The sequence below is a fragment of the Natrix helvetica genome (assembly GCF_964273705.1).
Source record: "Natrix helvetica genome assembly, chromosome: 1".
Lineage (NCBI taxonomy): Eukaryota > Metazoa > Chordata > Lepidosauria > Squamata > Natricidae > Natrix > Natrix helvetica.
In genome coordinates, this window is record NC_138548.1 from 305,581,973 (window position 1) to 305,601,553 (window position 19,581).

Consider the following 19,581-nt stretch of genomic DNA (forward strand, 5'->3'; position numbering starts at 1 on the left):
TTTTGCAAAGTTAATACCAGAGAATAAAATAAAAAACTGTATTTTTTCATCCTCTTTAAGTGATTCAAAGCTTCAATTTTTTTTCTTGAGCTGGAATAATGGAAATTTTAATTTTAAATATAGCAAAATGCCTTGATCAAGTTAGCATTCTATTCTCATTGAAAGGAACTGAAACATAGTACCTTGACAGCAACAACAAGTGTCTGGTTGATTCCGAATGATTCTTGGGAAATTATTTCTATTGTTGATAGTCCAATGTGAGAATGAGAAATAAGATAACCACTTTCATCAATTTCTACCACAGGAACCTTGTCTTGACTATCAAGTACACGGTAAGTTAGAGAAGCCGCTCCATCCCTTGATTTTTAAATAAATAAAAAATAAGCAAATAAGCAGGCAGGCTTTAGATCTCTGAAACGCAAATGCTAGAATTCAAAGAGTAACTTTACAAGATACATTCCCATTTCTTAGCACATTGTCTTGTTATTACAGCATATACCTCCAAAACATTTTTAGAATCTAAGATGGATTTGAAATTTATTTATTCATTTAGTAAACATATTTCTGTGCTACCAGATTCAGATTTTGGAAACTTACCAAGCATAATTTGAAACACACACAGTACAGTACCAAGTCTCCTTGTAATCTACTTTATCTGAGGGTCTTTCTCCATTTCCATCTAAACACTATATTAATGTGTCCTGGAAATCTCTTTATTTTGCTACATATTAATGACATTGCCTTATTTTGTCCCCAATCCATGAATGTGGCCATTCTTCCTCTTGATTTTAAAGTTCCCTGTTAATCCAGGAGCAATCAGCAATTTTATAATGAGATGTAATACTGGTTACCAGCTTCTCTAACTTCAAAAAAGATTGGATCAATACATGGAAATCAAGAGGATGGGAGTTTGCCTGGAGACCTGTGAAAACAGATTACTGTTTTCACATATTATTATTAAATCAAGGGTCTCAACTCAAGATCGGGGGTCTGGACCTGGCCCACAAGGTGCTTAGATCTGGCCTGCAGGGCCACCCTGGAAACAGCAAAACCAGCCTGCAGTGCCTCTGCCAGCAAAAACGGAGGTTGGAGCACTGCATGCGGCCCTACCAAGCTCTATTTTCACTGGCAGAGGATTGCAGGAGGCTGTTGCAGCCGAAAATGGAGTTTGGGAGCCTGTGGTCTCTGGCAGAGTGCTCGGTGCATGGGCCACCACAGATGCCCCCATCACAAGTGATGTTGAACTGGCCATGCCCACCTAAGTCGTTCCCCCCCCCCCCCGAGATGATGTGGCCCTCAATGAAATCGAGTTTGACACCCCCGGTTTAGATGGACCTAATCCAGCAGAATGCTTCTTATGTAATTATGTCCAAGAGAGGATATTCTGATGCTTGTGGGTGATTATTTGTTGGTGGAATAGTCTAGTAACCCTGAGATGGAGAAAACTTGAGTCTACCACAGACATGGCTATTCCTGGGCACCTTTGTTTTGGCACCAATCTGTTTTTGCTCCAGGCAGGAAGAACTGGGCAGAGCTGCTAGATGCCGAGGCTTTTGTAACTAATCAGCAGCTGATTGGTTTGTTTACTTACCTGTTTGTTTGAACTTTAAAAAAGGAGTTTGTTGACATTAATATCTGCCCTACATCTATTCCCAGAAGAACTAGTTTCTCAAATACCTAGAAAACAAAAATTAGATAAGTTATCATATAAATAGGTATTAGTGTTATCTTCAAAATACTTACGTAATGAAGTATGGAATGCACTAAGGCATTTATTTTAAAATGAAACACACACACACATAAATACACACACCTCTGCAGAGATTTAATTCAGAGTTACAAGAGACAAATAAATTATATATATATATATATATATATATATATATATATATATATATATATATATATATATATATATATATATATATATATATATATATATATATATATATATATATATACATACATACATACATACATACATACATACATACATACATACATACATACATACATATACTAGGTTTTCAGGAAAGTGTCTCCTAAACCATGATTAACTTCCCAAATTTTATAAGTTACAAAGTTTAGCAAAAAAAAATTTTTTTTTTCTTTCAAATGATGCACAGGGTTATTAGCAAGCAGTTCTGGAAACCATAGTCCCCATCTTTGGCAACAGTCTGAGAAAAATATTGGGCAAAGAAAAGAAAACAATGTGGTTTTTTTGCATATCACCTACTTCTTAATATTATTCTTGGAAAATATAGAAGCATACTAATGTTTAAGTGAATCTGTTAGTTTCCTTATATTGTGCATACCTTAAAACTTCATTTGAGCTAAATAGTGAGATAACATTCAACACAATAAAAACGATCCCTCTTGGTTTTTATTTTAGATGTTACATAGGCATGGAAAGGCAACAGTGTGCATCTCTGCAGAGTAGAATGAGATACATGTCATTCCCTGGTGGGAATTGTGAGAGTCTCTGGGAATAAACTAGAAATTTTTATTCTGTATTTGGTGTCTTTATTGTTCAAGTCTTGCACAATAGGTTAAAGCATTATCTACCAACCTAGAATTTCCCAGATATATCAGGACTTTGTCCTGGCAATCAACTCTGGAATTTTCACAGATGAAAAGTGCTGGACTAGAAGTGGTAAATTAAAGGAATTTCACTTCCAGATTACTTTATGAAGACAAATTTGATCAATGGAATGTATCAACAACACTATGAACTTTGCAAGGTATACCTCCAAAATGAAACCTCAACATCCAAATAGTTAGTACTTGGGGAAGATTAAATAGGAAGGGAAATAGCTAAATTGAATCTGACTCAACATTATTCCAGTTGTATTGCCCCTATTCATTGCAAAAATGCTTCTTACTATCAGAATGACTTACAGACATTATTTTAAAATCCCAAGTAACAGTATATATAAAGTCATTTTCAAACCACGTGTACCCACTAGGCAGAATGCAAAGTGGTACCATTTAAACCATTTAGATATACTTATTTATAAAAGCTTCTAACGTTGTGATCCTGCTTGCAAATAATTGCGTCTGAATATGGTGGTGTTTCTATGCAAATATATACATATAAGCTTATACAGCAATTCTTTCACTTTTATCTATTTTTGACACATACTGTAGCTGTTGTTATTCTGACCATAGATGCAATCTTGGTATTTTATATATGTATCAACATATATAAACATATTTTTTCTTAATATTTATTAAGATTATTTTCCAGGTTTGTCATGATGTCAAAAGGTAATTACTAGGCAAAGATCTGTACCAGAAGTCCAGGTTACCCCACTGCCTGTCATTAGAAGAAAGAACATTCAATTTTTATTTCTCTATTTGGTGTCTTTTTGTTCAAGTCTTACTGGGATAAGAACTGGATTGGTAATTGCCTGATATGCAAAATGCATTCTTTAAAATAATTATATTTAAACTTTTGAAGATATTTAAGACCTGAAACTATTCTGCTCGTTCCCCTCCACACCCCTTCCTAAAGTAACTACTACGCTTCAAGGAACTGTTAATTATTATGTATCCAGGGGAAACATTATTCCATCTAGATAATTCACATGCATATGATTCAAAGCTGTGATGATGTGCACTAATTGTTCAGTTGATAGAAATCATTCAGAATATATTTAATCTTTATAGCCAACTTTAATTATTCAAGTTCTTTAACTCTCAGAAAATGCCATTCATTTATTTCAGAGTAATTCTAAACACAATTGCTTCTAATTAGATTCAGTGAAATCAATGAAGTTACATTACAGTAACTCTGTTAAATATAATTTGGCTACTTTCTTAACAGAGCTCACAATAGATAGTTTGTTTTAAAATGGGAAAGTTATTGCTGATCTTATTGCATTAACTATGAATATCTGAAACATGAATTTTGTAGCACTGCTCTGATGCAGAATGATTAAACTCTTCTCTGTGTCTCCCCTATATTAAAAGAAACTAAAATTCAGTATCAAAAGAAGTAAAATTTGAAATTTGCAGAGTATTCCATTTTAAAAATTGCATTTTTAAAACTTAATTTTATCTGCATTTTCCCAAATCTGACAGACAGACAAGGGAAGACAGCTAACTACCACTAGATATATAGCTCTTCTGGCTTTTGAAATTAGATTAGATATGCTTCTCAGTTTCTCATAAGAAACAAACCAAAAGTTTCAGATCTTCATGGCAATGCAGGTAGTCTTTGACTTACAGCCGTTCCTTCAGTGGCCATTCACTTATTCCTTCAGTGGCTATTCACTTATCAATAGACTTATGACTATTTTTCATATGACCATTGCAGCATCCCCATGGTCACGTGATCAAAATTTAGGCGCTTGGCAACAGGCGTATATTTATGAGAGTTGCCCTGTCCTGGGGTCATGCGATCACCATTTGTAACTTTTCCAATCTGCTTCCAACAAGCAAAGTCACTGAGGGGAAGCTTAATAACCGCACATTTCACTTAACAACTGCAATGGTTTGCTTAATTACTGTGGCAAAAAATGCCGCAAGTGGGGAAAAACTCACTTAACCACCATCTTGCTTAGCCGTGGAAATTTTGGGCTCACTTGTGGTGGTAGATCGAGGACCACTGGTACCGATTTGATGAGCAATACCAATGTGCATGCTTTCTTCTGTGATTATGCAAAATTATGAAACCATTCAGTCCTTCATTTGTGGAACAGACACGTAAATGTCTCTTTTCATACTGATTTAGCAGCCTTCTGTAAACAGCTAACAATGCTTCAACTACAGGACTGCCAATGTGTTACCTGTATTTGAATTTCATCTGTCAATTCTTTTGCCATGTGAGAGAACTGCCCAGCTGAAGGATCAAGGACTTTCACAACAACCTTCAGCCCCGTTTTCCCTTTCCCTTTCCCATAAACATCCACCGCAAAGTTATTTTCCGCCGAAAGCTGAAGGGAAGCCTGTAAGGGGAAAACAATGTTAATTAAGGTAATGGTGGACTTCCATTCACTATGTCAAGGCTGCCTTTTTATTAAAAAAAAATAGTCTTCCAATGTTTTGTGAGCTGACAAAAGAGGTTTATTAGAAACCCCAGAATGCACATATAAGAATCACAGAATCGAAAGGAGCTTCTTGCTAATGTAGGAAAATCCTTATTACAGCAACTCTTAGGGTTACAGCTGGAGATATTATTCACAAATTTCTCCTTTCTGTTATAGTTTTGTTGGTGGCAGTTTCAACACTCTGAGATGCCAAGGTGGAGAAGATTGTTTTATATCAAACCAGATACAATATTTTATATATCCACTGCTGAAGAAGACAATTTCCCTCCAAATCACACTCTATGAAACATTAATTCCAGTAAAGTTGTAAAAGATTTAAATCATAATAAAGAAATAGCATTTACCTCATTGAATCTTGACTTGACATCCAAGATATCCCTCGTAGTGACAGACCAATAAAACCTTAAGCCTGGCATCACGTTTCCAAATGAAAAAGGGGTCTGATTGCCAGCAATGCCCATCACGTATACCGGCATCTGGGAAAAAAGAAAGACTAACTTAAGGAAGGGGACATGGTGGCTCTGTGGCTAAGACACTGAGCTTGTCAATCAGAAAGATCGGCAAGGTTTGAATCCTTAGCGCCGCGTAATGGAGTAAGCTCCTGTTACTTGTCCCAGCTTCTGCCAACCTAGCAGTCCGAAAGCATGCAAAAATACAAGTAGAAAAATAGGAACCACCTTTGGTGGGAAGGTAACAGCGTTCCACGCGCCTTCGGCATTTAGTCATGCCGGCCACATGACCATGGAGACATCTTCGGACAGTGCTGGCTCTTTGGCTTTAAATAAAAATGAGCACTGCCCCTTAGAGTCGGGAATGACTAGCACATATGTGTGAGGGGAACTTTACCCTTTTAACTTAAGGAAAATTTTTCTCCTTTTCAAGAGATATGACTTTTTTTAAAAAAAGGAAAAGGTTAAAATTAGATGAGTATTAAAGTGCTACACTGAAGGTCAATCATATTTGACTATTGCAACAGAAGCAGCCACAGAAGAAATGTTTGACTTTGATTTACCTGAGTTCCAGTTTTCATTCGAGTAATAGGAGCATGGATTCTGACAGCTTCAAGCTGAATTACCTCAACTTCAACTTTATCCTAAAGGGAACATCAAAAAGCATTATACTGATTCAATTAATTGTGCTGTTTGTCTGCATTTTCATTCACATTTGTTGCCATTTACCCTCTGAATCTAAACATTAGAAACACCAATAATTATTTATTCAAAGCCAGCTAGCTTTACAGTATCAATATATGGCACACAAGATGACCTACAAAAATTCAAAATTACAAAAAGTGAAACTGGCTCAATTCAACCAACTGACTAACCAATAACTTAAAAAATAATAAACACAAATTATATAACACAAAAAAATGAAGAGAACAACCATGAGAATCAAATAATTTATTCTAAGCTATTCTATGCCTGATATAGGTAAATGCCATTTTTTTTCCTCTGGGATCTTGGGAATTATAAGTTTCTTTCTGAAATTAAAGTAAAAGCACCTTGTATTGTTAATCTAAAGGATGAAATTTGATTAGCCGTTTCAGTCTAACTTTTAATTTTTATAGCTCATTTCTGCATTGAATTAGAAAAACAGTAAAAGACTTAAAGCCTAAGTGAGATACAACACATAATGGATCAAATTTCAGATGTGATATATAAATCAGGACACTATAAAAACTCAGTGACAGATCAAAGCCATGTGAGCATGTGAAATCTTTGCTCATCAAAATCTAGCCAAGCAAAGCAATACATAAAGAGGATTTATTTGAAAAGTATATTTAAAACTGGGTAAGAGTTTCATGAATACAGGCTTGTTTAGAGTTTTCTATTTGTATTTAGCAGCAATGATGATAAAGAAATATTTAGGCTTTTTTAAAATGTGTACATTATTGTACACAATCGTTGCACATGGTTAATGCTGCATTGTGAAAACATAAAATCTATGAGAATTACTCATTTATCATACTGCTAATAATAGTGCTATATGCCAATAATCAAAGTTCTCAGAAAAATTACAAAGTTATTAAAAAAGAGGAAAAAGGAAAAATCAAATAAAAATAAGAGTGCCTCTTGTCCATGCTCCTGGAACATATATACTGGTTTGGTACAATTTATTATGGTTTTATACTTTAGTGATTTAGCATAAAAAGTCACAAGTGAAACTGGTAAAACAAATAATATGTTGTCTAACATAAAACAGACTGCATAAGTAAAACCCAGCACTAACTGATATACAGTGCTGGTAGTCCTCGCTTAATAACGATTCCTTCAGTGACCATTCAAAATGATACCAATATTGAATAAATGATAGATACAACCAAATCTTGAAGATATGGCCAGCACTGCCATCCATTAATCCATGAAAAGATTTGCTTAAGCAACCTTATCCTAAACTGTCATTTTAAGAGTTAATATTGCTTAATATCAAATCTGGATAGGGATCCGGCCCAGATTAAAAAGCACGTTTTTGAATTGATCATGTCTACCTTTTCCTCTGATTGGCACTAAGGCTTTGAACATAGTGATGCATCCACCAGTCCCATGTCTCTGAGCTCATGGTGTCCCACTAATTAAGTACTGTATTTGAAAATAGCCTACATATGGCACATCTACCAAATATTAACTGGAATCCATTCTTCCTTTTAAAATGATAAGAGATGCTTAAAAAACTTTTCATAAGCCTACACTTCAGCTCAGAGATATTATATATGCATGTATCAAGATGTTACCTGGGATGCAACCACAACCTTGCCAGCTTCTGTGTGAACTGCTTGAACCATTCCCAGTATGGTACTGTTGCCCACTGCTTTGCCAGTAATAAAGCCACTGTTGTTTACGGAAGCAATGCTGGGATCGTGGATGGAAAAGATTATGTTGAACTGAGGCTGCGGTCCTCCTTCAGAAGTAATCTGTGATTAGTTATTTTTAAAAAAATAAGAATTACTTTCTCATTTGTTCTCGATTTATAGATTGAATAAAATCTAGTAACCGGTACTTATATTCTAATAATACAACAGATGCAAACTGAGGTTGCTAGTCGGGGTGGGATCCTACCAGTTTAATAACTGGTTCGCTGAGTGTGCACTTCACGCAGTTTAGACAACACTTACTTTCCGGATTACTGCTTCGGAAAGAAAACAGCTGAGGCACGGCAATCTACTCTGCCACACAACTCAACTGAGAAGATAAAGGAAGGTAAAGTGCAGGGGTAGGCCCACTTGGTGCTCCCAGCTGATTTTTGGAGTTACCGGTTCAAACCAGTAGAATCCCACCCCTGTTGCTTGTGATACAAAGCTCTTTGTCATTACATTGTTCTTTAAGGAGGATAGAAGAGGAAAATGCAGATTATTAAGCATATAATTCACCCTTGCCCAACTGTATGGTTTCTAGGCTCCAGGTCCTCCCCCCTCCCATACACATTCAAAGTTACCAAGGTCTTGGACATGTGTGGGATAATGCATGTGTATAGCAAGTAGACTTTTATGTGATGCACTGGAAAGTTGAGGATGACTATAAGATGCTTGTATTTTTCTTTTATTTACCTGGATAAATGCTTTCAAGATCAAAATTATTTGTTAGCTTTCTCTTATGACTTTTCTTTCTTTGCAACATTCCAATTTACAGATAGTCCCCAACAATTTCAATTGGGACCAGCAACTCTGTGGCTAACCGAGCTGATTGTAAACTGAAATGCCACATGACTACACCAACTTTCATTTGAGTGAGTCACCCTCCATCGTTAGTGTGAAATCACACGTGACTTGTGACTTACTGCTGGCTTCCCCGCTGACTTTTCAGAAGCTCGGTCTGAAGGTCACAAAGGGCAATCATATGATGCTACAACTATTGTAAATACGTGCTGATTGCCAAGTCTCTGAATAGTGATCATGTGACTGCTGGAGCACTGTGATAGCCACAACTTTGAGGACTGGTCATAAGTCTCCTTTTTCAGTGCTACCCTAACTTCCAACAGTTGCTGAACTAGTGGTAGATAAGCGAGGGCTCCCTATAATTATTGAATAGTTATTGGAATGAATGAAAAATGTTTTCTTCATTTTTTAAAGTTTGATGTGTGCTGACTCTGAGGATAAGCCAGCTAAAAGTCTGAAAATGATGATTTTTTTTAGTTCTAACATTGCCTTCTAGTCATCCTCATCAAGAAATTGCTCTCTACTAAACATTCAGTTTAAGAATTCTGGAAGTTATAGTAGCCAAGCATTTGGAAATTACCAAATTGGGTAAAGTTGTTACGCTAATTGATGGAAAACTACACATTGAGGAATAAGGTTAAGATTACTTTCTATTCATGCTACACTAATGTCCCTTTTAGGAAATAATTAGTTCAGCATAATAATTTAAAAACAACTTACTTGTATCACTGCACCTATGAGTAAAGTGACTTTTTTTGGTATCAATTTAAAAGGAGGAAATACCTAGAAGTAGAACAAGAATTTATTTTTAATTATAAAGTTAAAATTCAATTATTTGGAACAATATAATGATTTTAGTACCTTCTTGCTCCACGTTTCTTTTCAATTTTTCTTTATTTTGTGGCTTTATTTTGTCCTTTTAAACTTCTGCCTCAAAGCAGATTGCCATTCCCATCTTCTGCCTTATATTATTTTTCTCTTAAATTTTCCTTGAAAAGCATTTTAGTATCCCCCCTCCCCCGCTTGATTGTGAATGTGTTCTGCCAATTCCACTCCTTGTTGTCATCTTTTCTTTCATTTTAAAATTATTTTATTATCTAGCAATTACCCTTATTCTATTACAATAACTTTGGAACTAGAACATTTTCATGGCATTTATCTTATTAATCCCCAGCTTCCTTTTGCACTATTATCTCAAGTGCATTTCCCCCTACTTTCTGCTTGTCCTCTCCAGCCTCATCACTGCCTAACATTTAGTCTCATGCCCTCCTTTGTTTGGATAAGTGCAAAGAAAGCAAAAGAATCATTCAGGCTCTGATACTTACTAACATGATTAGTAACCTCTTTCCTTATTTAACAAGCTAAGTGCAGAGCATTACCACATCCAGATTTCTTCCTAATGATACTGATATTTGTCCATTAAAATAATTTTGCTTTCAGTTTTTAAAATCATTTTGAGTGATGAGCTTTCCTGGCTGAGAAGCATGATTATAAAAAGTCACCCTAAAAGCATGCATAGCTAACAGTGAATATATTTACTTCAATCTGCTGTGGAACTGAATAGATCTTTTCACCATATCTGTCAGTGACAACTCCTGCAACACTGGTTTGACCTATGGCCATGCCTTGCACAAGAAAAACTGCTGTGTATTCATCAGGAGTTTCACCAAGGGCTCTGCAATAATAAAATGTATGAATTAGTAGACATCTGAATGTGCCTTTAGAAGCACTAAAGAGCAATGGCCTCAATTGACTCTAATGCAGAATTTTCAGTTGTATACATTTGCAATGATGAGCTGATAACATAGTGAGAAATATCAATAAGACTATGCGTTGAGCTATATGAAATAATGTAAGACATGGGAAAAGATAACCAAAAATATATAGGAAGCCCTTGCTTAATAACCACAGTTTGGACTTGCAACTGTGTTATTAAGTGAGACATCATGTGACTGCGATGGACTTAGGACCTCAGTTCCATTGTGGTTAAGCAAATTACTGTGCGATTCTTAAGCAATACATTGCTTGACTGTGTATTGTGATTTTCCTGCCAGCTTCTCTATCAACTCGGCTTGTCAGAAGCCAGCTGTGAAGCACTGAAATGATCATCATGTGATCATGGAATGTAGTGACAGTCATAAATATCCACTGTTGTATTTCTACAGTACTTAAAACAAAGTATAACAAATGAACATAAGCACTTACTTTAAGGAAATAATCTGAGATGCTGCTTTTAGAGTTAAGTCCATGAATCTGAAATTTTTACTGTGAAAGTATTTCTTCGAAGCATCCAGCACTCTGACATAGGCTTTAACATTTTTGCCAATTTCTACCTACAATAGATATTTACAGAATTTTCAATTCAATTCAAACAATACATTCTGCTTATCTGTAGCTTAAAATATTGTGCACCACAATCAGTCTACTAGTACAGCATGACTGCAATCAAAGTGCTTTCACTATTTCTTAGCAACTGTAGATTGCAATCAAACCTGCTTCTATGTCAGCTTTCTTAGATGTACTTAGATTATATCTACACCATTCACAGCCAGTATAATCCCCCGTTACCATTCTAGAATAAGATGTGGAATAAGTCAAGGCTGAGAAAGAGGTTGCTATGCAGCTCCCAAGCCATAATGTGATAAAGGCACTATTTTATTTATTTTCTGTATATCTCTTTGTTATTTTTAAACTCAAGGCAGAGAACATAGGAATACAACTTCCTTCTCCTATTTTGTCCACAGCAGCAACCCTCAGGTGAGGTGAACTGAGATGGAGTGACTGGTCCAAAGTCACCCAGCTAGCTTTCATAGCTAAGGTGGGACTAGATCTTACTAGTCTCTTGGTTTGTAGTCTGGTAACCACTAGACCAAACTAGCTGTACATGCTAATTGAACTTCTGAACTGCATTTAGTTGTTACCGTAGACTTATCAAATAGACTGCTTATGTTAAGACAAAGCCTATTGGTTGCCTGCTGTTGCCAACCCATACCCTACGACTCTGATTGCATTACTGAAATTTGGCAGCATAATGGCAATTTTTGGTAATTATAGTTCCCCCCAGCTTTCCCTTTTCTTTTATAGAAATAAGAGTAGAGGGATGCCTATTTATGGAGATTCTCAATTCTCCAGGTCAGAAAAGGTCCTTTTCAAAAAGCAAGTGGACTTTATTGGTCTTTTTTCCTCTTCAGTCCTGACTGAATGGTGAAGGGGATCTTTTTGATAAAATCATTCCCATTCCCTTTTTTAAATGAACTCTAAATTGTATGATCAAAATTTAGGTTATTTTGCAGAGGTTTTTGCAGAGATAGGTTAGGGGAGAAAAAATGGATTAAGTCTGCTTCTAAGAGACCTTCAACTTTCATCCCCATGCTTAAGTGTACCCATATCTAACACCCTCTGCCCAAATATGTTAGATTGTTAGAATTGGCTATTATGTTGTGGGATAGGAAACAAACTGCTCAAGTTGCATGAGCTTCTTATTCCCATGTTCAAACAATATGACTTGCCAACATTTATGAGATTCTGACTTAGTTGTGGAGAAAAAAGCCAACAGTGCTTTCATTTGCAACACACACAAACACACACACACACACACACACACACACCTAATTAAGTATAGATCTATTACATATTTTAGTCTTGGTTGCTTATCAGTAGAACAGAATATGGTCTAGAAGTATTCAGAGTGCTCTCTGCTGAGCTTGGTTGTTGTTTTCTTGCCAACTTTCATTACCAAACTAGATAACATCATAAGCTGGTAATGAAATGTCTACAGGAAAACAACCAAGCTTAGAGAGCACCAAGGACCCCACAGTTCAACTTTGAGCTACAAATATCCTCTTCTATCGGTTCTCTTAAATAAATTCCTTGGAGCAAAATAAATCATAAATGAAACTCCAACTACTTGCCTATAATGAATTAATCTTGAAGAATCTTTGAATAGAATATTTTATTGCCACAGTAAACAGTGTAACAAACCATTCATTTAGAACTGAATACTAACCTTATCAACAATTCCAACATATACTTCTTGTATATTAGAAACATATACGTCAGTTTTAGCAATGGTGGAAGATGCAAGGCACAAGTCATGTATCATTACAGATACTGACCCTGGATATAAGGGATATATCTAAAATAAGGAAAAGAAAATGGAATCAAATGTTCTTAATTAGTTATTGTGACTATTCTTTATTTAAAGCTATTGTGCTTTTAAGGAAATAACAAATGGTAAATAACAGTGACAAAAGAAAATTGTGTAGTTAAGATTAAGGAGGGCATTTTTTTCCACAGAAGGAGATGTTCTTTCCAAATGAACTTTTAAAATATATTCGAGGAATCTAATTTCATTGAGACATTAGAAATGCCTGCAGGTAACAACTGCATTGAGGTGCCTCTAATGCAACTATTAGCCTCCAGTCTTGTATTCCTTCTTTGGAAACAGGAAGAAAAAAACAAAACACAAATCTTAGAGAGAAAGGATAAATAAGCCCTTAAAAGAGAGTATAGAGACTGAATTTAAGGAAAAAAGAAAGAAAGCATCTGTACTGCTGAGTATTTTATTCTTAATGACACCACCTAAATTGATGGCAGTTTATGTTCCTGAACAACAATTTCACATTTCAGTGAAAACTTTTAATCACAATGGCTTTTTGTCATATCTCACAAGGTATTACAATTTTCTGTAATGTCTTCAACCCATTTCTTTTAGCTTTGACTGTCACTATATTTGAGCTCACACATTTTTTAAACCATCTAAAGCAGATAGCCTATGAAAGTCTGACACTTTGTAAAGGGTTTAGTCTAATTTCATTACCTAGACTCAGGAAACTTCAAATGCCATACAAAGCAATGAGATTTATCAATTGATTTAGCTTTACAATATTTCTATTTCATGCTGCAAAATATATTATCTCCTAGAGCTGTTCACATCAGTAGGGACAAGGCTGTTCTCTGTCTTCAAATTTAAAACTCCCACACTCATCCACATTTGTAAAGCAAGTTATATAAACAAGGAGAGAAAAACATGAAAGGACAGAAATTAATCTGATGAATGTCAGAATGAATGGTAAATTGTTAGTTAATTAATTGGTGTTTACTCAATATGAAAATAGTCACACTCAAGACAGAATTTTACTGCGCTGAATATAAGTGTAGCTTGAGCACTATAGAGAATATAGTGAAGGCCCATCAGACCATTAAGAAACTGTCCCCATTCACTCCCAATGGATATTTTGGGTGTCCGTGTGCGTGCTTTCAAGTCAGGTCTTGACTGGCAATTGCTGGCATAAGGCCATACAATTTTCTTGGCAACATTTTGGAAGGTGGTTTGCCATTCCCTTCATTCTAGGGCTAAGATTGTGTGACTGGCCCAAAGTTACATAGCTGGCTTCATGCCCTAGGCAGGACTAAAATTTAAAATGTCCTATTTTCTAGCCTGGTACCAACTAGAAGTAGCCTGTTACTTTAGCAATAGCAATAGCACTTAGACTTCTATACTGTTCCATAGTGCTTTACAGCCCTCTCTAAACAATTTACAGAGTCAGCATATTAACTCCAACAATCTGGGCCACCATTTTACCAACCTTGAGAAGGATAAAAGACTTGTCAGGAACTTGTCAGGATCAAACTACTGCCCTGCAATACTGCATTCTAACCACTGCACCACCATAGCTCCTTTAAGAATGTTTTTCATAGAGCTTTTTGGAACAAGGCAGAACAGACTTACTTCTTACTATCCTGTCATAAACAGCGGACTCTTATTCCATGATTTCTATAAGTCTTTGTATTTCTAAGATCACTTGATTTAAAGTTCTCCTGAAACTCTTTACAAAAACCAGAGGATTTTCAATGGCTTTTTTTTCTCAAAAGAAGAAATAAATTATTTGCATTATAAATACTTACCAGAGCAATGTCTTTACCTTCTTCATATACTATTTTAACAATGTCAACAACACTGGTATTAATAAAAAAATATCCAGATCCCCCATTAATAATCAGTTCGGCCTGTGAAAAAAAGCACATTTTAGAAAATTCACACTGAGATATCAATTATTATTCATGTTTCTCAGAAAATAGGACTGGGTCTTATTTTATTTTGGGCCCCAAAATAAACACTAGGGCTTATTTTCAGGGTGTGTCTTCCTGCCCCCCCCCCCCCAATGTATGAGAGGCCCAATTCTTCTGCTTGCTTGTGGCAGGGCAGCAGGCTGCGTGGTAAACCAGTGCCACTGCCGTGAGGCAGGGGAATTTGGAGCTGCTCCATGTGCATGCACTAGCTTACCATAGGGTCCCCTTGTCAAGGCCATCCATGTCCCAACACCTGCTTCACCTTACAGCCACAGCTCCATCATACTATTCAGCCTCCTGCTCTGTTGCGGCCGTGAGCAAACAGAAGAAGTGGGCCAGGAGCCATGTGTGCTCCTGCTGGATATGGCTGCCAGTGCTGATGCCACAAGGCAGGTGAATGGCCTGGCTGCGGAGGCCCTGAGGTAAGCTGATGTGTGGTGTGTGGGGCAGTTCCACTACCCCACCTCACGGCTTCCAGACGAAATGGGCCGCTGCATAGACTCTTAAGTAGGGCTGATTTTGGGGGTAGGGCTTATATTAGGCAGATGCTTAAAACATGCTGGGGTTTATTTTTGGGATAGGTACACACATACCGATACAAATACACAGACCTACCTTAACTGCCTGATGATTATAAATAGTCACTTCTTTAGGACTCATGTTAACATCTTTCACAAGTATTAGTTCAATACCTGCATTTACAGGTAAAAGAGCTTCATACTGTAAAGAGGAAGCAAGAAAACAAAGCAAAATAGATATTGAAGATGATAACAATATGGAAAAATGATTTAGAAAAGTAAGCTAGAATGGTACCGTTGACTAGAACTAGGGAGACTTGTATTCATGTCCACCCTCAACTATAGAAGCCCACTGAATAACTCTGTACCAGTAACTCTCCCTTAAACCAATCTATCTCACATATTTTTGCTGAGGGAAAAATAGGAGGAAGGGCTTTGGATATCAGCCTGAATCCTGGACAAAAGGCAAGATATAATTAACAAATTAAAAAAATAATAAAAGGAACCATTCTGAAAAAAGTAGATTCTAGAATGTGTGATACTAGTAAGAAGTTCAGCATTCCCAGACCTTTATTTTCACAAAACATGCATTTGTATATTTATATTTATGAATGCCAATGTATTTCGATATGCTGCCCAGAATAATCCCAACCATCAGTTTATTATCAATACAAGCTGCATTCATCAACAATTTGATGTTTTCAGTATTTGATTTCAGTGATAGGGGAGACAGGCAGCATATCAATTTATAAATTATTATTTAAAAAAAATAATTTCTCTAAGTACCATTATAATTATTTCCTACTAAAGTAAACTAACAATCATCTGCATTTCGATGAATTATTGTAGATTAAATATAAATTTTGACCTTGGAAATACTTAAACATCTACTCTTTGTGTGTTTGTGTAAACATATAACAGCTCCATTCCACAAAAATACAAATAACAGAGAAACTATATGTCAACAGTAGAAGATAAGCTTTGCTTCCAAAGTGTTCCAAGTTTAAGACCTGGAAAAATCATTTTCACTGTCAACAGTACCGAGCAACATGAACTATTCACCTGACTATTATAAGGTTCTTTTCAAATTTTTGCTATGAAAGTTTGGATATAGTATAACAACGAAGTTAGAATGTAGAATGGATTTGGAGTTATCAATTCAAGTTTACTCTACAGTCCTCTTCATTAATTTGTGACATATAGAAGTCCTATAATTATAATTCACAAATTGAAAATCTTTGTCTACTGTTCTTAAAGAAAAAAAATACAATAAGCAGGAACTTGGCCTGTTGAAATGTTAAGTAATGAGGATCTACTGTAACTGTTTTCCAAACTTAGTATTTTCAGTGTCCCCCCCCCCCCCGCCCTTGTTCCAACCTGGGGCATGCAACTAGGGACATGCATAAGTGCACCAGCATGCCTAACGTCCCTGTCCTACTGTCCCCATTTATTTGTACCCATTTCCTATGTTCTTATTCATGTTTATTCTTATTCCTGTTATCTTCTACATGAGTGATAAACTAAATAAATAAAATAAAATAAGAATATGGATAGAGTTCTTTTCAGTATATTTTCTTGAAAAATTAGACATGCCAATACATTTAGGGAAAATATATGCTACTGCTTAGAGGCACAATATTACTGAGTCTTCAGTAACAAATGTTACACCTTACCTTAATTCTACAATACCTCTTATCCCTTGTATTCAAACTTAAATACACTAAATATAATTTTAAAAGTATGTAAATATTAAGTCTGCAGGATCCAATCTGGTTGGTTACCCAGAGTGACTTATGATCATTTTTCACATGTACATTGGAGGAGTCCCATCATCACATGATCAAAATTTAGACTCTTAGCAACTGATTCATATTTATGATAGTTGCAGTGCCCTGGGGTCCTCTTGATCACCTTTTGCGACCTTCTGACAAGCAAAATCAATATGGAAGCCAAATTCACTTAATAATTGGGTTACTAACTTAACAACTGCAATGATTCACTTAACAACTGTCATAAAATGGGGCAAAACTCATAAATTTTGGGCTCAACTGTGGTCATAAGTCAAGGATTATACTGCTTATGGTTAACTCTAATACTATAAACAGTCAGGTTTTTTGACAGCTGGTTCTTCAGGTTAAACCTGCATTTACAGCAAAATATGCAAAGAACAATTTAGAGCAGTGACGTGCAGTCAGGTGAGGCAAGTGAGGCAAGTGAGGCACAGCCTCGCCACTCTCATCATGAAAAAAAAAGTAAAAGGAAAAAGCTGAGCTAGTTGCTGCCTCACCGTGGATGACTCTGCTTAACCTCACTGGTGCTCTCCCTCCCCAAGTGTAGTGACTTCCTCCCCAGGCCCCCATTCATTTCTCTCTCTCACACACACAGCTGGATAAAACTATATAAAAATCTAGCCCAGCTTCACTGATTACAAGTTTGAAAAGGCAACGTGGCTCCGCCTGCAATCAAACTACACTTGGGGAGGGAGAGCACAAGCGAGCACTGAGGAGACCACAGGAGGAGGCAGGAAGCCAGGCAAAGAGCCATGCTGTAGTACACACACTTCCCCCCAACCTCTTTCTTTTGGAAGGCTCGGATCGGCTCCCCTCCGGCTTCTCTGCCTCTCCTCTCACCCCAGCCTGCCAGCAGGAGGTGGTGGATGGGCTTTATTGTGTTCCAGGCATTTCCCACCCAGACAGCAAGCTGCATTTGCAATGGTGGAGGTGTTTGGGAAAGGCAGCAGGGGAAGGGGGCGGGATGGCAGAGGAGCTGCTTTCAAGCCACTGGAAAAGATATCCAATCCAACTTTTGTGTGTGGGGGGGGTTTGTTTGAGAGTGAGTGAGAGAGGGAAGGGGTAGGAGAGATAGTCCAATCCAACTTCTGTGTGTGTGTGTGTGTGTGTGTGTGTGTGTGTGTTTGAGAGAGGGGGAGGAAGGGAGAGAGGGAGGAAGGAGGGGAAGGAGAAGAAAAAGAAAAAGAAAGAAGGAGCAAAGGAGAAAAACAAATGCTGTCGCTTTAAATTGGAACTGAGCATGCCTGGCTGTGGAATTCTGGGAGTTGAAGTTCACAAGTCTAAAAATATTTGAAACCCAGCACTGTGTCAGTGCTTCACCAGACATAAACCTCACCGCACGTCACTGATTTAGAGGCTACCAGAAAGAATAATGAGGAGGAAGAAGAGGATGGATTTCAAAGCTAGAAAATCAGTTTTAGCATTTTGTTTTACTTCTATAGGTCTAAATTATAATGCTTTAGAATGGTGGTAAAATACAGTATATTAATATTGTATTAGGAAATGGAAATAGAAAATATATCTTATTGGGGCAGTAATCTGAGGTAAAAAGGTATTACCGGTTTCTTTACTTCATTAGTAATCAAATGAATATGCTGATAGCCAACTGCATTAGCTGATATTATTGTTGCTCCTGGTTTATGATGAACTAAAACAGTTTGCAGACCTAAAGAAGGGCAGAGAAAATTGGAAAAGCAGTGTGCACTCCTGAATAAACCATCAGAACACAGGACCATAGCAATAAAGTAGCCTTCAAAGTTACACAGCCCCACATCCTCCCCTCCCATTTTTTAATATCCTTAGAAAAATATGACAAAGGTTGGTAGTAATGGAATAACTAGTACTAGCATCACAAGGAAACTGTCTGAATATTTAAAAAAACGTGCGGGAACAATTACCTTGCATTTTCTTTTGACTGTTTCCTTGATCTTTCATAGACAGTTCCATGGGCATCCTGGCATCTATGCTAGCTAGTAAATGCTCTGTTGATTCCCAGGTTATAGTAAGAGAACTAAAATTGTCAAATTTATTTCCCTGATGATCATAAACGTCTAGCTCCAATACTGGATTGCGGAAAATTGAAATAGGGACCTAGAAGATAATTATTTTGTTTATAAATATGAAAAAATATCTTTAAAAAAACACATGCATCTGAGCACAAAAGGATAATGCACAAGATTAAAAACAGGCCATATTCTACTATATTGAACAAACTAAATATTTCAGCAGGACTTTGGAATGTAGGTATAAGAAAGGCAGCTGTAGAAAGGATGGTGGTGTATGACCAAATCATTTTCCTGAAGGCAAGTTCATGAAGTTGCTTCTCTCGATCCTTAATCTCCCAGGATATTTTTTACCACCATAGTTTTTCTTCTCCAGGGCAATTGGGAGCCTTCTAACCAAAGCATTGGACAAAACCATTATTTCCAAAATATGTGGTTTATTCTAGGCTCTTCTGTAAGCAATTTTCATAAAAATGCTAGAAGTGGGAATTAGCA

At 36.6% G+C, this 19,581-nt stretch overlaps 1 protein-coding gene across 1 annotated transcript in view; it reads right to left on the reverse strand.

The window, feature by feature from the left end:
• The window catches only part of NUP210 (nucleoporin 210), a 93,532-nt gene that overhangs the window by 16,032 nt on the left and 57,919 nt on the right, over positions 1–19,581 (reverse strand). The window contains exons 17-30 of the mRNA XM_081968698.1: positions 18,982–19,174; positions 18,643–18,749; positions 15,391–15,495; positions 14,611–14,712; positions 12,710–12,838; positions 10,909–11,036; positions 10,243–10,378; positions 9,424–9,486; positions 7,783–7,962; positions 6,064–6,144; positions 5,396–5,527; positions 4,791–4,949; positions 1,592–1,677; positions 183–357 (exon numbers count right to left, since the gene is read on the reverse strand). Coding sequence (XP_081824824.1) covers positions 183–357; positions 1,592–1,677; positions 4,791–4,949; positions 5,396–5,527; positions 6,064–6,144; positions 7,783–7,962; positions 9,424–9,486; positions 10,243–10,378; positions 10,909–11,036; positions 12,710–12,838; positions 14,611–14,712; positions 15,391–15,495; positions 18,643–18,749; positions 18,982–19,174 — 1,776 coding nt within the window. The remainder of the gene's footprint in view (positions 1–182; positions 358–1,591; positions 1,678–4,790; positions 4,950–5,395; positions 5,528–6,063; positions 6,145–7,782; positions 7,963–9,423; positions 9,487–10,242; positions 10,379–10,908; positions 11,037–12,709; positions 12,839–14,610; positions 14,713–15,390; positions 15,496–18,642; positions 18,750–18,981; positions 19,175–19,581) is intronic.